Source organism: Sarcophilus harrisii, chromosome 1, assembly GCF_902635505.1.
Source record: "Sarcophilus harrisii chromosome 1, mSarHar1.11, whole genome shotgun sequence".
Classification (NCBI taxonomy): Eukaryota; Metazoa; Chordata; class Mammalia; order Dasyuromorphia; family Dasyuridae; genus Sarcophilus; species Sarcophilus harrisii.
In genome coordinates, this window is record NC_045426.1 from 336362231 (window position 1) to 336382504 (window position 20274).

Genomic DNA, 20274 nt, shown 5'->3' on the forward strand with positions numbered 1-20274 from the left:
GTCCCCACTCAATAGGGAATAGAGAGAGGAACAGATTAATAAAAGATTAATAAAAGAACTTATAAAGTTCGTATGTATAAAACATTTTTATAAATACCTCATAAAAATGCTTTATATATACGAACTTTATACAAACTCAACAAAAATCAAGCATTTGTAAAGGTGTTCATAATTTAATAAGGGAGACAATATACTGACAACTATTTACAAACAAGATATATGCAACTGCCAAAATATTCTTTCTTTTAAAAAAAAATTATATTTTAACATTTAAAAAAAATTTAGAATTCCCAATTCTCTTCCCAAAGCCCCTCTCCCTCCTATTGAGAAAGCAAGCAATATATTCGTACATGTGAAGTCATGCAAAAATATGTTTTCATATTAGTTAAGTTATAGGAAAAAAAGAGAAAAATAAAGTAAAAAAAATGTGCATCAATCTATCTTCAAAGTTAATCAGTTCTCTCTGAATATAGATAGCGTTTTTCATCATGAGTTCTTTGGAGTTGTCTGAGATCATTGTCTTGATCTTACAGTTAATGATCATGAAAATATTGTTACTGTATACATTGTTCTCTTGGTTCTGCTCACTTCATTTTGTATCAGTTCATATAGGTTTTCCCAGGTTTTCCTAAAACTATCACAATCATATACTCCAGTATGTTCAGCCATTTTTTAATTGATTTCCCTCAATTTCCAATTATTTGCCGCCATGAAAAGAGTTGGTTTAAACATTTTTGTATATATAGGTTTTTCCCTTTTTCTTTCTTCTCTTTGAGATTCAGACCAAGTAGTGGTATATTGCTGGGTCAAAGTGTATGTACAGTTTTTTAGCCCTTTGGGGGTAGTTTCAAATTTTTCTAGAATGGTTGGGTTATTTCATAACTTCAGTATATCTTCTAGAAGTTATTGTATTTTTCTGTTATGTTAGTCAATCTTTTGGGTATGAGGCAGTACCTCAGAACTGTTTTATTTTGCTTTTCTCTAATCAGTAGTTATGTAGAACATTTTTTCATATGACTATTGCTTTGATTTCTTTTGAAAACTGTTACAAAAGCATGTGAAACTGAATTTTCTCTATATATAGCTTGGTTATTTTTTTCAAGGTGGGGAAATAACATTTCAGATTTTATGTTTTCTAACAGTGCCCTGGTTTCCCTCATCTTCTTCCAAACTTCCTTTTGATCTCTTGTTTTTTTGAATGATTCATTAGGACTCTTTCTTCATCTTTTAAGTATTAATATCAATAGCCTTCTACTCCTTTTTTTTTTTTTCTGAAATGCTGTAATGCTTATTCTTTGGTAAAAAAGAATGGAACAAAGGAAGAGTTTGATAAGAAGGCAAGGAGTCATTAGATTAAGATCTTGTTTATTTTTTTTCCCCATAATATAATTTGGGCATGTATTTGTGTATGCATTTGTGAAAATAAAAATAGGTTGAGATACTAACTTTACTTTAGGAATTCTCTTCTGACATTGAAGTGACAAGGAATTTTATCTCAAATGTAGCATGTAGAGGGCTGAAACTGTTGAATTCAATGCACTGAGGTCAGGACTGCCGAGGGCTTGAGGCTAACTACTGATTGGACAATACTCTATGGGCATATGCTTGGAAAATGTCCTTTCCGCTATCCGTGCTGGCTCAATGATTGAGGTATAGAGGATTGTAGGAGAGACTAGGGGGTGAAGTAAAGCTAGCCAGGGACACACTCTCAGAGGTAAGGAGAGAGAAGGTGTTTGCCGAGAATCAGCTTCCATTCTGTTCAATCCTGCATCTGGGGACCGAGAATAAAGATTGAGGACTTTTGCTTATCCTGACAACGGCTGATTCTCGGGTGTCCTGGGTGCTAGCGCGGTCATTACAGTAGCACATGATGCAAAATCCTAGGAATTAATTTTTCCTTCATTACAGCAAATCGCAGAGTTTGTGAATTGAACAATCCAAAAATATTGGATTATGAGTTTAAGAAAATAAGACAAGGCTAAGAACCTACTATTCTAGAGATCTGATCAGAAAAATAAATTACCTGTTTATTGCTTTCCTTTATATTTGGGATAGTATGATTAGCTCTAGTATGCATGAGGTCAATATCTAGTCCATTTCCTTATATACTTAGGTCTTTATTGATACAAAACTTTTAAAAAATGGTTCTCTTTCTTTTCAGGTACACAATGAAGGTTTCTTTGTAGTGGAAGATGGGAATTTGAGGACACGAAGGGTCCTTTTGAATGACGTGAGCACTGAAACAGCTCACCTGTTTCTACAGTACCTGTACACAGCTGATCCTGACATTCCTGCCCACCTGCTCGCCGACTTGCAGTCACTAGCCCTCAGGTTGCTATGCTGCTTTTTGCTTACTTAACAGCAAATGAAACTAACTTTCCAAAGTGTATCAGTTTTTATCATGTGTATTAAGCATTGTCATACATCAGAGAGTCAGTGCAGTGCTGTGGAGAGAGCCCTGGATTCAGAGGTAGGAGATGTTGGTGTTTAAGTTCTGACTCTGCCACTTTGGAGCTCTGTGACTGTGGGCAAGCTGCTCACCTTTTTTAGCCCCAACTACAATATCCATAAAGCCTACCTGACAGCGTTCTTGAGAAAATCACGAGGAAAGTGGGCAAAGTGCTTTTCAGACTTTTAAGTGTCTGTGAGGATTGCTAAAGCAGTTACTACATAGATGACTCAGTAGAAAGAGGGCTGAGCCTGGAGTTAGCAGGACATGAGTTCAGATCTGGCCAAAGATACTAGCCCTCATCTGTAAAATGGGAATAGTAATATTTACTTTATAGGATTGTTGTTAGGATCAAGTCAGATTTGTTGTCATTCAGTGGTTTCAGTTATGTCCAATTCTTTGTGACCCCCTTTTTGGGGTTTTCATGGCAAAGATATCAGAGTGGTTTGTCATTTCCTTCTCCAGCTCATTTTACAGAGAAGGAAACTGAGGCAAATAAGGTTAAGTGACTTGCTAGACATACAGCTAGTGTTTGAGGCCAGATTTGAATTTAGCTGACTCCAGGGCTATTGCTACCCCTTTCTGCCCCTTTTAGGTAAGACAGTATTTATAAAAAGTGCTTTACCACAGACATTATATATATGCTTATTCCTTTCCCCTCCCTTAAACTCTTTCCTTTTCCTTATTAATATCAGTTATCATTAGTAGGCAGAAGTTTATCACCAATGATGACCTTGCAGGAGTCAAATAATTCAGGTAGAATTTCTTAGTTACTTATAGTAATTTTTTTTTTTTTTTTTGCTGAGGCAATTAGGATTAAGTGACTTGCCCAGGGTCACACAGCTACGAGGTATTAAGTGTCTGAGACCAGATTTGGACTCGGGTCCTCCTGACTTCAAGGCTGGTGCTCTATCCACTGTACCACCTAGCTATCCCTAATAACATATTTTCTTAGGAATCTCAGGCTGAAATTTAAGGCTACACAACAGTTATCTGGTAGGGCTGAGTGACTTTCACCTGCCTCTTCCGGGTAAGCTATAGATAAAAGTTTGCATTACATGTACCCTGTAAAGGGTATCATCTTAAGAAATTTAGGGGCAATTGAATCTTCATATTTTTTAATGCTTTATTTTAAATATTAATTTGTATTATTTAAATCACATAGCCTTGAGACACTTTAAATAACTAGTTACAAGCCTCTTATTAAAATCTTCTATTGACCAGGCAAACTTCAGATCTTGAAGAAGAATGTCCTTGTTATAGAAGGATGGAGGAAAGGACAAAAATATGGTATTTTCAACAATTCCCTGATTATTCTCTCTTCAGCCTTCTTCATATATGAATTTCACTTCTAGCTGTCTCCTCATCCCTGAATGAGAGAAACATGGCCTCTGCAAAAGGAAAACTGATGCTTTTTCATTTCCTTTCTGCAGGTTTGGAGTAAAGGAACTTGTTGATCTATGTGAAAGTAGCCCAGAGGCTACTGATACTAATTCAGAAGATGGTATGTTTTTAATGGGGAAAGAAGAAGAAGATTGTGAAAGTAGAGCAGAAAATTTCCAAGAACTATTGAGGTCAATGTGGGTAGATGAAGATAAGGAATCTGAGCTTTTGCCTAAATTGGAAGACCAGGAAGAAGATGACAGAGAGAAAGTAAATGAAGAGGAAATGGATGAAATTTATGAGTTTGCTGCTACTCAGCAAAAAATGCTTCAAGGGAAATGTCAGACAAACAAAGATTCGGTAGCTAGCCATCCAAGGGAGGAAATTCCAGTGTTTGAATGTCTACCAGCAAGTGTCACGTTAAAAAAACAGATGGATGATACTTATAAAATAGACTCTTCTGAACAAGCTAATGATCAAGAGCCAAGTATAAATAACAATTTAAATATTAAGCATTTCACTCCTGTGGCATGCCAGGAAAAGATTCCAGATGATGAGGGTGGTATAGAGTCTCCTAAAAAAGATTGTTCACCAAAGCCAACTAAAACTGTTACTCATTCTAGTACTTCTCATCTTTTGGTAGAAGATAGAGGAGATAAACTCAGAGAAAAACTCACATCTGTAGATTCAGCCCATGATTTTGATCTTGATAAGAGTTGTAATGAACTTTTTTCAGTGACTGAAAGAGAATATTATGAGCCCTCCCCAATACACTGCAATCCAAAGAAACTAAAAGAGACTTTTCCAGTGAAAGAAGTTTCTGGTTCTCCCATTCTTTGCCAGACACCTCCATTGCAGCTAGACTTTCTTCCATCACACTGTCAGAGTCCTTCCAATTCACAATTTTTTTCTCAGTGTAGACATGATTCATCCCCATTGTCTCCTCAATTAAAAAGGAAATTTTCCAAGATAGTCTCTTCTCCAATTTTAATGGAAAAACAAAAGGAAAACAATGATATCCTCACTTTATATGAAGACCCAGATTGCAAGGACAGCAGTGAATGTGGTTATATTGCAAGCCATAAAAATACAGCAGTCCTGACTTCTCCAGCTAAGCCTCCGTCCATTGACCTAACTCAACCAAAATCTTATGAAAGGCTGTCCCAGTCGAATATCAGATCTCAGAATTCCCCATCACAAGTGAACAAAGATGATGATGTTATCCTTTTGTTGGATTCAGATGAAGAAATGGAGCTAGAACAGACCAAAATGAAACCAGTTTCTGATAGTCCCTGTAGAGAAAGAAAAACACCCAGAACCTTTGTAGGCAAAGGCAAGGAAGTGAAGAATAGTCTCAAAGCATCTAAACCTTTTCTAATAATTGATATTGATAGTGATCCTCCAAGGTATTCTCAAGGCTCAATAGCCACAGAAGTTGGGATACATACAGATGTTCTCAGTGAGATGCAGTCACACAGTAAGGAGAAGAGTTGTTTGGATGATGAGTTGGATTTTAGGCCAGTCACCAGACATGAGGAAAGCAGTACCACAGACACTTCATGGTTGGTTCCAGCCACTCCTCTTACGAACAGAAGCCATGACTGCTCATCCCACATGCGAATCACAAGCATCATCTCTAGGCCGTGTGTTTCTAATTTTCAGGATAAAGTTTTACAGGGCAAGACTAAAGTCCTAATAGAAGATAAAGATGTTAATGAAATAACAGACAAAGACTCTATAAATGGACCTAAGACATCATCTCATCTGGTATCCATTACTTCAGAAACCAAATCACTCTCAGAAACCTCAGTCAATGAGAGATATTCTTATAGAAGCCCTACAATTCAATATTCAAATGTTAATAAGAACTTTTCTACAGTAGAACCAATTCAGATTTCACCTGAGCATGCTGATTTAGTTAAACAGTCTCTGGAAAGCCCATCATCCCAGTCAAGGCTTTCTTCTGCCGACAACAAACCTGTAATGATCCAAAATGTGTGTAGTGAAGTGGTAGAAGTTGTGGATAGTGAAGAAGAGCAAGATCTTGATCCTTGTCCTCTAAGTAGCAGCTTACTACTAAACAGTGACCCCCCAATTCCAGTTGATGATGACTGCTGGAATATTGAACCTCTCTCACCAATTCCAATTGATAATTTGAACTTAGAGAGGACTGGCCACCCAAGTACTAGTAGTCCCAACAATAAAGTGTGTGAAACGCTAAATAACAGGGAGAGAAACTCCCCTGGAACCCTGAGCAGCACTTCTGTTTGTGGAAGTCCTATGGGCAAAAGAAGATCTTTACACTATAATGAAAAGAGATCCTCCTGTGCAGGTTCACCTGGAAATAGTAATGTAAGCTATTTGAATTCAGCTCTGTGGGATGATTGGGATGGAGAACAAAAATCTACAGAAATTCTTCCTTTGGCTAAAAGATTGTCAAATGAGGAATCAAGTCAAGAACTGGAAATGTTAAAGACTCCAAGTAAGTAACTGAGTATTATATTTATATGAGTAATCAAGAATTATATTTTTAATTTAATTACTGGAATGAATATTGGGCTCCAATAATGCTTTATAACTCACTTGCCTTTAAGCTGATCTTTGGACCTCACATAGTCTTGCAAAGAGAATAGGTTAGAGTTGCCATTGCATATCTTCTACTTTGTAGACCATTTGTTCTCATTAATTTCTGTAAATAGAAGTAAATAGATACTTAATATGCATTTTTAATGCTTTATCTGGCTATTTGTGGTATTATTCAAGCTATAAAATTAGATGAAGCCTAATGTCCCAGTGGGAAATGGATAAAAACAATCCTAAGTGAACAAAGACAAAATAGAAGCTGTGGAGGAATTGTTAGGAATTCCAGTCTTAATTGCTGCCTTGATAAAGAGTTTGCTCTTTATTCAAAAGTCAGTAGAGAACCAGTCTTCAAGCAGAGACGTGACATTATTAGAGCTGTCCTATAGGAAAATTAACCTGCCACCATGTATAAAATGGATTGTCAGGGGAAAAGGAAGACTGGTAAGGAAAGATTTTTGCAATAGTACAAGCTGGGCTACTGTCAATATGAAAAAAAGCTAGACACAAGATAGTGAAAAAGAAGAATTGGTTGGACTTAGTGAATAGATATGTGATAAATGAGGGTGAGGAATGAAAGCTAAGTTAAGATTTCAAGCCTGGGTGATTGCTATTAGTAATGGGGAAAAAAATTTTCCCTGATAGACTAGGAAGAATAGAAGGTTCTATTTGAGAAAATCTAATATTAAATATTTTCACTGAAGTAAACAGATTCTTGATCTGAAGCCTCAGGAGGAATCAAGTTTGGGTGCTTCTTTGCAAGGTAGGCCCTCTAATCCTAGTGCCTGTAGTCTTTCCACTATACTATGTAGGCAGGAGATTGTGGTATGGATAAGCCTTTGACCTATCTATCTTGCTTCTGACTCCTAAAGTTTGATATCACTGATAATATAATCTGTACAAGTCTTCACATAATTTCTCTACTTCCTCATTCTCTATAACAGATGCTTCCATAAACTGCAATTATCTTTTTGGTCTTTTTTTGCAGTTGTTTACTGTATGAGTAGTACAATATGAGATGACACAGAATCCCATGAAGTGATATCCTTGTTATTTTTGGACACACAATAAAACCATCTTTAGCACCTTTATTTGCATATGCAAAAAAAAAAAACAAAACAGAAGTTTTCCTCCAATTTAGCTTCAATTTACTTTCCTTTTGTCTTTTGATTTCTTTAGTAGTTAAGGTGTTAATCTAGACTTCTCAATTTACTGTGAGGGAGCTGGAAAGCCAGAAGTGAGATAGCTGATCCAAAGTCACAATGAGAGTGTCCATTAGATTCTGAACAGAGTGCTTGTTCCACTATATTGTGCTACTTCTTGATGTGTATTAAGTGCAAAGGAGCAGTCTAGATTGCTGAGAAGTTTGAGAAGAGATCATCTTCAGCTGTAGCCTTAGAGGAAGCTTCTTGGAACAAAGCAGTGAAGGAAGAAATGATTTCAGTGGGCATAGATGTGGAAGAAATTTGTATATCCTGACAAATACATGGTTATGGGAAATAGGATGAGATCAGAGGTCAAACTTGAGTCCTGGAATATAATGTACATAAAAAGAGAAATAGAATAAAATAAGGCAGAAAAGGTAATTTGGAAACTTTCAATGTTATGTTAAGGAGTTTTGATTTTATCCTATAGGGAATGAGAAGTCTTAAAAGAATTTTTTTAATGTTTTGAAATACACAGGAAATATGAAGGCACCAGATTAAAAGCACAAATACAGGCTTTAGCTAGAAGTGCAGTGTGATGTATTGAAAAGCATGTGGGACTTGCAAAGGTAGGCTGGAGACTGGTTGAAATTTTGTTTTTCTTGCTGTTTTATTGACATGGGCAAGTCTCCACATAACATTAAAGTATTGATTTACTTATCAGCAAAATGGGGGTAATATACACACTCCCCAAAGAATATATGTGGAGAAAGAGCTTTATAATCTCTAAAATACTATGTAAATGTATAGATAAAAATAGGAGGCTATGGTATCGACTAAGAAGAGTAGAGTTAAGGGGTTTTAGTAGAAAAAGTTTGAAATGGCCACTGTGAAGAAAGTGAGAGGAAGTCAATCAAAGCCATAAAAGGATTGCTGTGTAGTGGTAGACTACCTGCAAGGTTTAGTAGTGCATGTTTATAGTGGCCCAAATTAGTTTGGGTTTTTTATTTCCAGTATTGTTTAGTAGCTCAAAAATAGGAGCTGAAAAGGTAAGTGATAGAGGATTAATAGGGTGGATTCAAGGATGGAAGACCATTCATTGTTAAAATGCTTCATAGGGACAAAGCATAAATAGTATGAAGTAAATCTAAAATAGGGATAATGGTATGAAGTTTTTATTAATATCTTTTATTTTTACATCACCCAGATTTTCCCTACCTCCCTCTCCCTCTAAGAAAGTCATTCATCATTAAACTTTTAAAAAAAGTTTTTCAATAGTATTTTATTTTCCAAAAACATGTAAAGAGAGTTTCCTACATTCATTTTTGTAAAGACTTTGTTCCGAACTTTTCTACTTTCCTCTGCCTTCCCTAAGAGAGCAAGTAGTCTGATGTAGGCTAAATATGTCCAGTTCTTTTAAATAAATTTCCATATTTGTCATGTATAAGAAAAATCAGACTAAAAGAGAAAAAACCATGAGAAACAAACAAACACAAAAATGAAAGTACTATCCTTCGATCCATATTCAGTCTCCATAGTTCTCTCTCTGGATGCAGATGGCATTTTTTATACCAAGTCTCTTGGAATTGCTTGAATCAATGCATTGTTGAGAAGAGTCAAGTCCATCACAGTTGACCATCACATAATCTTGTTGTTACTGTGTGCAATATTCTCTTGATTCTGTTCTCTTCACTCACCATCAGTTCGTGTAAGTACAAAGACTTTTTGAAAGCAAGAAGAGGGGAAAAAATTCAGTAAAGCTGATCAACATATCTGACATTCTATATGTAAAATTCCATAATCCTGATCTTTACAGGGGGATGTCTTTTCACATCTATTCTTTGGAACCAAACTTTATATATATATAATTTTGAAGCATGTAATTTGGATTGCTTGTGGTGATTATTTCCATTTACAATATTGTACTTCTCATATATGTTGTTTTCTTAGCTCAGCTTACTTCATTTTTTAAGTAATGTAAGTCTTTCCAAGCTTCTCTGTTCCTAATAATTGTTTTTTCTTAAAGCAAAATAATATTCCATTGCATTAGTATACCACAATTTGTTTGGCCATTTTCCCAGTCCATGAGTATTTATTTTGTTTCTAGTCTTTACTACCACAAGAAGTTTGATAAATATTTTGTTGTATATGGATCCTTTCTTTTTGCTAATAACTTTCTTGGGGGTCTATGGCTAGCAGGAAAATTCTGGGTCAAAATATATAGACATGTTAGTAACTTATTCCCTGTTATTCCTAATTGCTTTCTATAGTTGTACCATTTCATACTCTACTTTTAATGCATTGGTATACCCATTTCCCCACACCTTATATAAGGATGGCTATTCCCATCTTTTATATCTTTGCCACTTTACTGGGTGCAAAGTAAAACTTCAGAGTTGTTTCATTTACAATTGTCTTACAATTATTTGGAAATTCAGATAGTTGTTAATATTTTGCAGTTCTTCTTTTGAGAAGTGTTTACTTAGATCCTTTGACCACTTCTCTATAGGCAAATAACTTTTGGTCTCATATTTTTATTGTCTATTATCTTGGAGAAATATAGGTTTGAATACCATCTCCATAATGAGCTAAGTGAAGTTGTGGATATGATATAATGAAGAGAAAGTAGAGAGAAAGAAAGGTCATAGACAGAAATTTGTGGAATGTTTACATTTAGTCAGTAGGAAGAAAAGAAGTCAGCAAAAGGGAGAGTTAGGAAGAGAGAGAGAAGTTGACAGAAAACCCCTCCCCTCCAACATAGTATGGTGTTATGTAAGCCAAAGAAGAAAATATTTTCAGTAATTCACACATATATAGCATAATAATAAGGTTTACAAAGTATCTTTTTAAAAGAGTTATCACCCTATTGCAAGTATCACCCTAATTTTACTGATGAGAAAACCAAGGTTCAGAGGAGTTAAGTGACTTGCCCATGGTCAGAAAGCTAGCAAATATTGGGGCTGAAATAAGATTCCAGGTATCTTGACCCCAAGCCCAACATTCTCCACTCAACCATGTTGCTGATAAGTGTCAAATTTAATAAAGTAGACAATCAAACAGTCTATCAACAAGCATTTGTTAAGAACCTACTGTGTTCCAGGGTCTTTACTAAGTCCTGGGACCACAGAGAAAAATGAAACTGTTTCTACACTTGAGGAACTTGGATGAGAACTGAGGAAAAGACCATTGGGTTTGTTGATTGGATCCTTGGTGTCCTTTGAGTGAAAAATTTTACAGTATTAGTTTTGTGGTTTCTTTTTTATTATTATTATTAATAGCTTTTTATTTACAAGTTATATGCATGGGTAATTATACAGCATTGACAATTGCCAAACCTTTTGTTCCAATTTTTCCCCTGCTTCCCCCCACTCTCTCCCCCAGATGGCGACCAATACATGTTAAATATGTTAAAGTGCAAATCAAATACAAAATAATTATACATGTCCAAACAGTTATTTTGCTATACATAAAGAATTGGACTCTGAAATAATGTACAATTAGCCTGTGAAGGAAATCAAAAATGCAGGAAGACAAAAATATAGGAATTGGGAATTCAATGTAATGGTTCTTAGTCATCTCCCAGAGTTCTTTTGCTGGGTGTAGCTGGTTCAGTTCATTACTGCTCCATTGGAACTGATTTGGTTCATCTCATTGCTGAAGAGGGCTAGGTCCATCAGAATTGGTCATCATATAGTATTGTTGAAATATATAATGATCTCTTGGCCCTGCTCATTTCACTCAGCATGTAGTTTCTTTTATGCTGAGTAAAGGTATGTTGAAAATAGAGACTTGTTAGATGTAAGACTGGAAAGGACATTAGAATTCAGTTAGTGTAAACTCCTGATTTTATAGATGAGGAAACTAAGACCCAGAAAGATTAAGTGACCTAGCCATTCACATAACTAATGGGCAGCAGAATCCAAGTATATAGGCTCAGTCATCTGACTCCAAAGTCAGTGTTTTTTCCAAGGGAGTAGAAGTGCCATAGGACTGCTACTTCAAATGGGTATGGACTGATTGCAGTGAATTGTGATTTTTCATAAAAATTCCTTTTAATTGTTCTATTTTCTCCTTAATACAATATGTCCTGACTGGCTTGAGAGATCCCAGCATTTGCCAGTGACTTTTAGAAGAGTGCTGTCAGTGTGTCATATAAATATTATCTGTACCTGTTGCACATTAAGTGTGCCTTGTCATACTTTTAGAAGGGAGAATGGTGGTGTAATGAATCAAACATTGATAGATTGTCACAGCGCCAAAGAATTGGGAAATTAACTATTTTAATGGTTCATTGTCTTCAGTATAAAGAAAGCTAAGGAGCAGAGCTTAGAAACTCATGTTAATGAAATTAAAAGATGCTAAGTAGTGCTATTACATCAAGTACCTCTTATTCCAACCATTTTATTAATATTTATGTTGTTTTATTTTCCCACAGAAGTTGCTAATCAGAAGACTAATAGACCTCCCAAAGTTCCTATAACTCCAATGCCAAGTTATTCTATCATGGAAACACCAGAATTAAAGAAAGAATTGAATAGGTTGGTGTTTTCAATTTACTTGTTGGCTCATTATTTGGATTTAGTAAAGTACCTTGGGTTCTTCTCTTAAAAGTTCATATTCTTTTCAGTCTTAGAGGAATTTTCTTTGTGAAGAGATTCAGTCTTCTGACCCTTAAGAGGCTTTGCTGAAGATGAGAGGCCTCTTGTGCCATCTCCATCTGAGTTCCTACTTTCCTTACTATGAGGTGGTCTCACAGACTTATTCTAGATTTTGCCTGCAGTTTCTGAAAAGTCAGAAGGTCTAAGGTCACTTTCTGTGAGAGTAAAAATCTTCATGAGCATGGGAAATTTCAGCCTGTGGAAAGGGGCCTATTGTAAGAGCCCTTCTACCCTTAGAGAATGTCTTTCTTTTTACTTAACAAATAAATCACATCAAAATGACTATCCAACTTATCTTAAAGACATATTTATAATTTGTCAGTTATAAGTATAATATTTAATTTTAATTTAAAATTCCTTATTTTATTGTAGTTATTGCTTCAAAGCGAAAAGATAATGTGCTTCTGTTTCACAAGTCTGAGTGACTTGCACACTTTTTTTTAGCAAGCTTTTCTTTGGTTAATATTTTCACAGAATGAATACTTTTATCTGAATCTAAGTTTTTCAAATCTTAGAATTAATAGAATTTTGATGAATTGACTTATCAAAGTTGTACTTAATAATTGAAAAGATTCTTTTTCTATATGGCCAACTAAATATTGTTCCCATTCTAAGTAGTCACTTTCTCCATAGGAGTAGAAATGCCATTAGACTTTGATGTGCTGCACATTTATTTCAATAGTGTCACCATTGCTTCAAACATTATTGGAACTCCTAGATTTGGGACACGTGAAACTCAGTCTCACAACTTCATAGTCATGATCTATTTCTAACCCTAGGCTTTTTTTCTTAGCCTGACTCTTTCAGTTTTAGTCATCAGGCTTAACATGATATGCGTTTTGATATTTCCACAAATCAGTCCACCCTTAAAAGACATAATTTACTTTAATTGCCATGTAAGGATTTTACAAAGTATACTTAGTCAGACACTAACTTCTGACAATCATAGAATGCAAGCAGGTTGGCTTTGCCAACAGCCATTAATGTTTGCTAATAATTGTGTCTTGTTTGCTGACAAGTAAGCAAAACAGTGTAAAGTACATACAAGCAATCTGGTTGAGGACTAAAAAATTACCTATTTCCCAATTTAGATTTGGAGTTCGTCCTCTCCCCAAACGCCAGATGGTACTGAAACTGAAGGAGATTTTCCAGTACACCCACCAGATCCTGCCATCTGACTCTGAGGATGAAATTCAGGCTTTGCAGGCATCCCCTAAATTGATGGCAGAGCCTTGCTGCCTGACTCAGACAACTTCTCAAGTCAAGACTTCAGGAGCAGTGAGTGAGTTACCGCCAGCTTCCTCCAGCTGTGCACTGCCCAGTGTAGAGGGAAGTCAGTCAGAAGTTTCAGAGAACTTATCCAGCATCAGTCACCAAAGGCTAAAGAATCTCTCTAAAATCCAAAGCAGAAGGAAGCGGCGACATAAAGCCATTGTAACATTAACACAACCACCACCTGAAGATGTGCACCTAGACCCTGCCAATGATAATCATCTCTCAATGTCTCAGAAATCCATTGCTTCTTCTACAGATGAAAGTGAAAACTCCTTTGGTTCACAAAGGTAATGAATGAAGAACAGATTTAGCACTGGTGTCCTTATTCAGATGACTTGAACAAGAGTAAAAATGGGGTTTTTTGTCTGGTAAACTCAGTCCCTGACTTGCTTTCTAAATTTCTAAATGTTTGAAATTTGAAGAGATTTTTAGTAGTTGGTAATACAACTCATAAGCAGAATTTTAGTTCTAGGATTCAGGAATACCATTGTCTTTGTGTAGCATTTCTCAAATTTTTTGGTCTCAGAACCCTTTCCTCTCTTAAAAATGATTAAGGACTATCCAAAGAACCTTTGTTTATATGAGTCATTTCAATCAATATTAAAATATTAAAACATTTTATCATTGAATTATCATTTAATAATCAAATTATAATTAAATATTAAAATACTTTATTATTGTTATGAAAGTAGTTTTGATCTCACAAACTTGGGGAACTCCAAGAATTCTCAGAACTCACTTTGAAAATTACTTCCTTAACATTTTAACAAAGCTACTTGCAAATGTCTTATATTTTTCTTTCTTTAACCAATCCATCACACCTTCTGGGAGTTACCTGATTTAATTGCTAGAATACCAAAGGTATCCTAGATTGTTATGATGCCCATCATATTGTTATATGCTCCTGTCAAGCAACATCAATGATCTTTAGTCCTTTGTGATTGGGAGTGGCCTAATAAAGACTTTGTAAATTAATGTGAAACCCACATATAAGACTAAAAGATGGTATGGGGAACATAGGGAAGCAGTCAAATCATAGATTATTAACACTGATTTTAGAGCTCCTCTAGTTCAACTCCCTTATTTGACAGATAAGAAGTTAACTTAGCAGTTAATGGTGGAGCAGAATCCAGGTCTTTTGGCTGTGCCCATCCCACTGTGCCATACTGCTTTGCATTATGAAAAGTAATTTACAGAACACTTTAGACAGCCTTAGATGAAATGCAATGGAGATGCTGAAAAATCAGCCACCTGGGATATGTCTGCTGTGAATTTCTCTATCATTTGCTGGATCGTATTGTCTGGTAGACATGGGAAGAATTCTTTACCTAGATTTGTTGGTTTTTTTCCTTTTCAGTTCTATTGCCAGTGAATTTGAAACAGTGTTTGAATCTGAAGGGGAAGAAGAGGAGGAGATCACTGCTTCTCAAGCTGCTGCTCACGTGGCTGACAAAGAGGAGGCAGTAAGACGCTACATCCGATCACATCCAGCCCTTTACCAGAAAATTCTCCTTTACCAGCCCTTTGAGCTTGCTGACTTGCAGGCAGAGCTGAAACAGAATGGCATTAAATTTGCCATGGGAAAGCTGTTAGATTTTCTGGATGCTCACTGCATTACTTTTACCACAGCTGGATCCAGAAAAGAAAAGTTGAAGAAGAAATTGCAGCCAGGTGCCAAAAAAAGGGGGAAACGCTATTGATGACGGTCACCCCTTTCTCTTCTGCATTTGCCCATCACCAGCCTGGAACTCTCATAATCCTCTACCTGCACAGAGGAGTACTGGAATTTTTCATCATCAGAAAGCCATGTGTTTGAAGCCTTCCTCCCAAATTGACTCTTCCTCTAATCTGATATTTATTACCTTCTCTTCTCACTTCCTCTCTCCCCCAAAGGGGCATTTTTAGATGCTAGCCTTTCTTGACCATCTGTCTTTTTGTGATGTTTGTCTCCAGAAGTCTCTCTTTCTCTCTCTTTTTTTGTTTTTATACTTTCAAATGTTTTCATCACTGTTTTGGATAATGGAATTCCAGTATAGAAAAGAAAGTTTGCACATTACATTTTTACAACTGGGAAATGGATTTGCTGAAAATGTCTTCAAAATGGCAAAGGCTAAGAAAAACAACCTGTTGAGGTTCTTTAATGAGAGACATAATATAAAAAACTGAAAGAAAGAAAGAAATGTAAAGAAAATTAAAGGGAAAAAAACAAGGAGCTAAATGCAAGATCCAGGATGATCTCTTGCTTCTCTTGGGTTTTATCTTTTTCTTTCAACTCTTACCTTTTGGATCTCTTTTCATTTGCAGTAACTTTGTCATTAGATCTACTGTTTTTATCCAGTCCTCGTTCTTTTTAATCTTTTGTCTCGTTCCTACATTCAAATTTTGCCTCCAACTTCTGGGTATTTTCTGCATTTAGAAATGGAATCACCAGAACTTCAGGTAAAGGACTTTAATCAGGAGGGTCGACATGTGTGTTCCAGATCCAGGCCTTGTCCCTTCCTCTCTTAGGCTTTAGTTCTACCTACAGTGTTATTATATATAATGATTTGCACCAATCTTAGATTTTATCCTTTTTCATTATGAAGAGAATTATCTCTTTGTTCTTGTGTTTTAGCAACTTTTTGTTCCTTATGCTTTCCATCCCTGAAGGTCATTCTTGGATACAAATACTTCCTTGCTCACATCTTAAAGAATTCTTCCTTCTTCTTTCTTTTTTTCATTGTGGGTCTTGGCTCATTTGCATTCTCAGTTGAGGTATCATTGAAACTGGTTTGGGATACCTCCTTGCACTGCCTGCTTGTGTAGGAAGGACTCCGTGTAAATGGCAGACTGGCAGCACTGAGCAGTTGACTGTTTATGACTCCATGGAATCAGCCCCTGTAAGAGACCAATTGTTAGGGTTTTTTATGAGCTGTAAAATGGTGAGGACAAAAATGTAGTATAATAGATTGGAAAAGAAGGGAAGATTTGATGTCTGCAATCAGTATTAATGTTTTTGTCTTTTGTAAATAGCATAATTTGAATTTTGTGTGATATAAAATTAAAAAGTGCTTTATAAGAATTGTTTAGATGTTAAGCTTCTCACAAACTTATGGCTTTTCTGCTTTTTATAGGAAGTTATTCTGGAACTTTCCTTCATGCTTTTGTAATAAGGAGCTCCCCTGAGTCTATCCCTTTGCCCTCTCTGACCTATCGAAAAGTAATATGCATTCTTCATCATAAGTGTAGCTAACATGCTTGGGACTTAAAAGAGTTACATAACTTTCCAGAATAGCAAATGTCAGAGTCAGGACTTAAGCTTGGTTTTCCCAACTTCAACTTCAGTGTTTTTCACCACTACACAAGATGCCTCATCTCACCACATTTCTTTGTGGTCTCATTAGGAAAGATCCAAAACCAGTTTTTTGTTCTAGGGTCTCAGAGAACATCATAATTAAATATGTGCATGTCAGTTCTGTTATTCAGAAAAAAACAACTTCCCTTCCCTCTCGGAGCTCTCTTTCACAATGATATAAATACTTCAAAGCGAAATTACAAATTAATATATTAGGAAACAGTAATTGGACTTATCAGGGAACTCCAAATGAGAATACTTCCCATGTAGGTTGATACCTTCTCTGTAACTTCGAATATTAGAGAATTCCTAGAGTGATTTGCTGAGAGTTACACAGCCAGAAGATGTCAGAGATAATGTAGTAGACAGAGTCCTCAAGTCAAGGAAGACTTAAATTCAAGTTTTATCTCTGACGTGGCATTTCCTATAACTCAAAAGGTTTTTTAAAAGGTATTTAGATTTGGATTTTAGGTTTGGAGGTTCTCAGCCTGAGTGAAGTACAAATACCTCTAGGCTATCTCCACTGAAACAACCCACAACAAGCCCTGGAGGCAGCTGGATTGAGAGGTAACCTCAACCTCAGTTTCTTACAGACTGTATGTGTGAAGGGCAGACAGCTGGGAAAGAATGAAGAACCCTCTGCTTTTGAGGGATGACAGGCCCAATTGCGTTCTGCTGCAGCTGAAGGCAAGAAGGAGCCAGCACATAGCCAGTGACTGCAGATGTGGTGGGGTGGGCATGCTGCTAGCTGTGGGCACTTACAGGAGAGCTGAGTTCTTGATCTTAGTTCCAGGCCAGAAGAAAGAACTGAAGGTTACAGCCATTGGAATGTCCTCAGGGAGCAAGACCATTTCCAGCATAGTGTGACTGAGGGTCCTAGCTGTGGCTTAGAAGGGGAAAGAAGAGCAAGGTTGAGCCCTCAACAAAGTTCAGTAAGAAGGATCTAAGGCCAGAAGCACCATCTCCCATGTCCTGGCATTAGAGGTGATCATAATAACAAACTACTAAAAATAAAAAGTAAAAATGAGTAGGCAAAGAGAAAAGAATCACAGCCAGCTACTATGAGGATAGGGAAGAACTGGATTCATTTTTAAGTGAGGATACTGAAGCAAAAAAAGCTTCTCTTACTCCAAAGAGTAAGATCAAATAGTCTTGTGCCAAAAAGAATTCTTGGAAGGAGTTAAAATTTTTAACTTTAAAAATCAAATAAGAGAAATTAAGGAAATATTAGGAACAAAAATAAGAAAAATCCAAGAAAACCAAGACTTATGAAAAGAAAGTCAACCAACTAGAAAAAGATCCAGAATCTTATGGAAGAAAACAATTCTTTGGAAACTTGTTCTTGGACAAAGGGAAGTCAATGATTTAAGAAACCAAGAAATAATAAAACAAAATAAAAAGAATGAAAGAAATAGAAGAAATGTGAAACATCTCATAAGAAAATAACTGATGATCTGGAAAACGTATTAGGAAGAAAAAAACATAAGAATTCTTGGGCTACCTGAAAATTACGATCAGAAAAAGAATCTTGATACCATATTAAAAGAAATACTTAAAGAATGTTGCCCTAAAGTTTTAGAACAAGAGGAGAAAGTAGAAATAGAATAAAAAAAAAATCTACCAACGACTACCTGAAAGAGATCCTATCATGAAAACCTACAAGAATATCATAGTCAAATTTCAAAACCTCTATATTAAGAAGAAAATATTATCAGTAACTAGAAAAAGTCAATTCAAATACTGCAGAGCCACAGTTAGAATTACATAAGATCTAGAAGCTGCCACATTAAAAGACCATTGGAACACTATATATCAAAGAGCAAAAGAACTAGGGCTATGACCAAAAATAACTTATTCATCATAGTTAAGTATAATCCTGAACAACAACAATTTAAAAAGAAAAGATATTCAATGAATTGACAGACTTTTCCAATTTTTATTGCAAAAAGATCAGAACCTAATACAAAAATTAACACATAAAATCTAGGAGAAATATAAGGTAAACATCAAAGACTAATTACAAGGGATTCAATAAGGGCAAACTGTTTACTTTTTATATGCAGAAATGTGAACTGTATTCTTAAGACTGTCAGTAATTGAGTAGTTCAAAAGAAAGATTGAGGATGAACTGAGTATGATGTGATGCTAAAAAGCAAAATTGTGTAAGAAAAGATAAAAAGAGCCACTACCTCGTTAATGCAAGAAAAAGAACTGATACAAAGGATTCAGGTGGGGGCAGAGGGCCAGTAGTCCTGGAATTTGACTCTCATCAGATCTGGATTAAAGAGGGAACAATAAGGATATAAATATATATAAGGAAATAAAGGGTATAAAAAGTCTTCTAAATTTATAAAGAAAGAAGGTAAGGGAACAGGATAATAGGAGAATAGCAGAATAGATTAAAAGTCAGAATTGGACATTGTGCTGCTTACAAGAAACATATTAAGAAGAAACAATTAAAGGTTTGGAGTAGAATGTATGCAAAAAAAAAACAACAGGTAGCAATTATATCAAAGTCAAAGCTAAAATAGATTTAATAAAAGAGATAAACAGGGAAGCTACATAATAAAAAGTACTGTAGATTGTGAAGCAATGTCAATGCTAGACATATGCAATACCACTGCACCTAATTTTTTTTAAGCATCTAAATTTTTAAAAGAAAAATTAAATGAATTACAGATGGAAATAGATAGTAGTACTATAATAGTAGGGGACTTTAATTTTCCCCTCTCAGAACCAGATAAATAACACTTTAGATAAGCTAAATATGATTGATATCTGGAGAGAATTAAATGAAAATTAAAAAGAACATACCTTTTTCTCAGTGGTAAATGGTGCCTTAACAAAGATTGAGTATATCTTAAGGCACAAAAATTTTATGGCTAAAAGCAGAAATGTTAAATGCTTTCTTGATAGAGCACAATGCAATAAAAATTGCTTTTAATAAAGGACTGGAAATAGGGTGGGGAGGAGGGAAGCTAATTAGAGATTAAACAACCTAATTTTAAAGAATGTTTGGGTTAAAGAACAAATAATAGAAATAATCATCAATTTTTTTCCCATTAATTTCATCAAAGAAAATTATAATAATGAAACAGCATATCAAAACCTATGGAATACAGCAAAAGCAATAATCAGAGGAAAACTTATGTCTCTTAAGTGCTTATATCAATAAAAAAAAAAAGAGAGAGAGAGAAAGAGCAGACCAAAAAACTGGGTATGCAATTTTTTAAAAATGTAGAAAAAATAACAAATTAAAAATCCTCAATTTAACCCTAAATTGGAAATCCTAAAAATGAAAGGTAAAATCAATAACATTGAGTGTAAGAAAACCATTGAATTAATAAGTTAGTAGTTGATATTATGAAAAAGTCAATAAAATAGATAAACCATTGGTTAATAATTTTTAAAAGAAAACACTAAATTACTAGTATCAAAAAAGAGGATGAA

At 35.4% G+C, this 20274-nt stretch overlaps 1 protein-coding gene across 4 annotated transcripts in view; it reads left to right on the forward strand.

The window, feature by feature from the left end:
• Positions 1-20016, forward strand: part of SLX4 (SLX4 structure-specific endonuclease subunit) — a 45079-nt gene extending 25063 nt beyond the window's left edge. For 2 of the 4 annotated variants that reach the window (XM_023497725.2, XM_012543184.2), the window contains exons 11-15: positions 2162-2331; positions 3883-6314; positions 11993-12095; positions 13307-13777; positions 14848-20016. In XM_023497725.2, coding sequence (XP_023353493.1) covers positions 2162-2331; positions 3883-6314; positions 11993-12095; positions 13307-13777; positions 14848-15190 — 3519 coding nt within the window. In that variant the 3' untranslated portion in view covers positions 15191-20016. Of the gene's footprint in view, positions 1-2161; positions 2332-3882; positions 6315-7116; positions 7176-11992; positions 12096-13306; positions 14093-14847 lie in introns of those variants that run through there. The other 2 variants (XM_031945616.1, XM_031945617.1) reach the window with 2 other exon arrangements.
• The last annotated feature ends 258 nt before the right edge of the window (positions 20017-20274 follow it).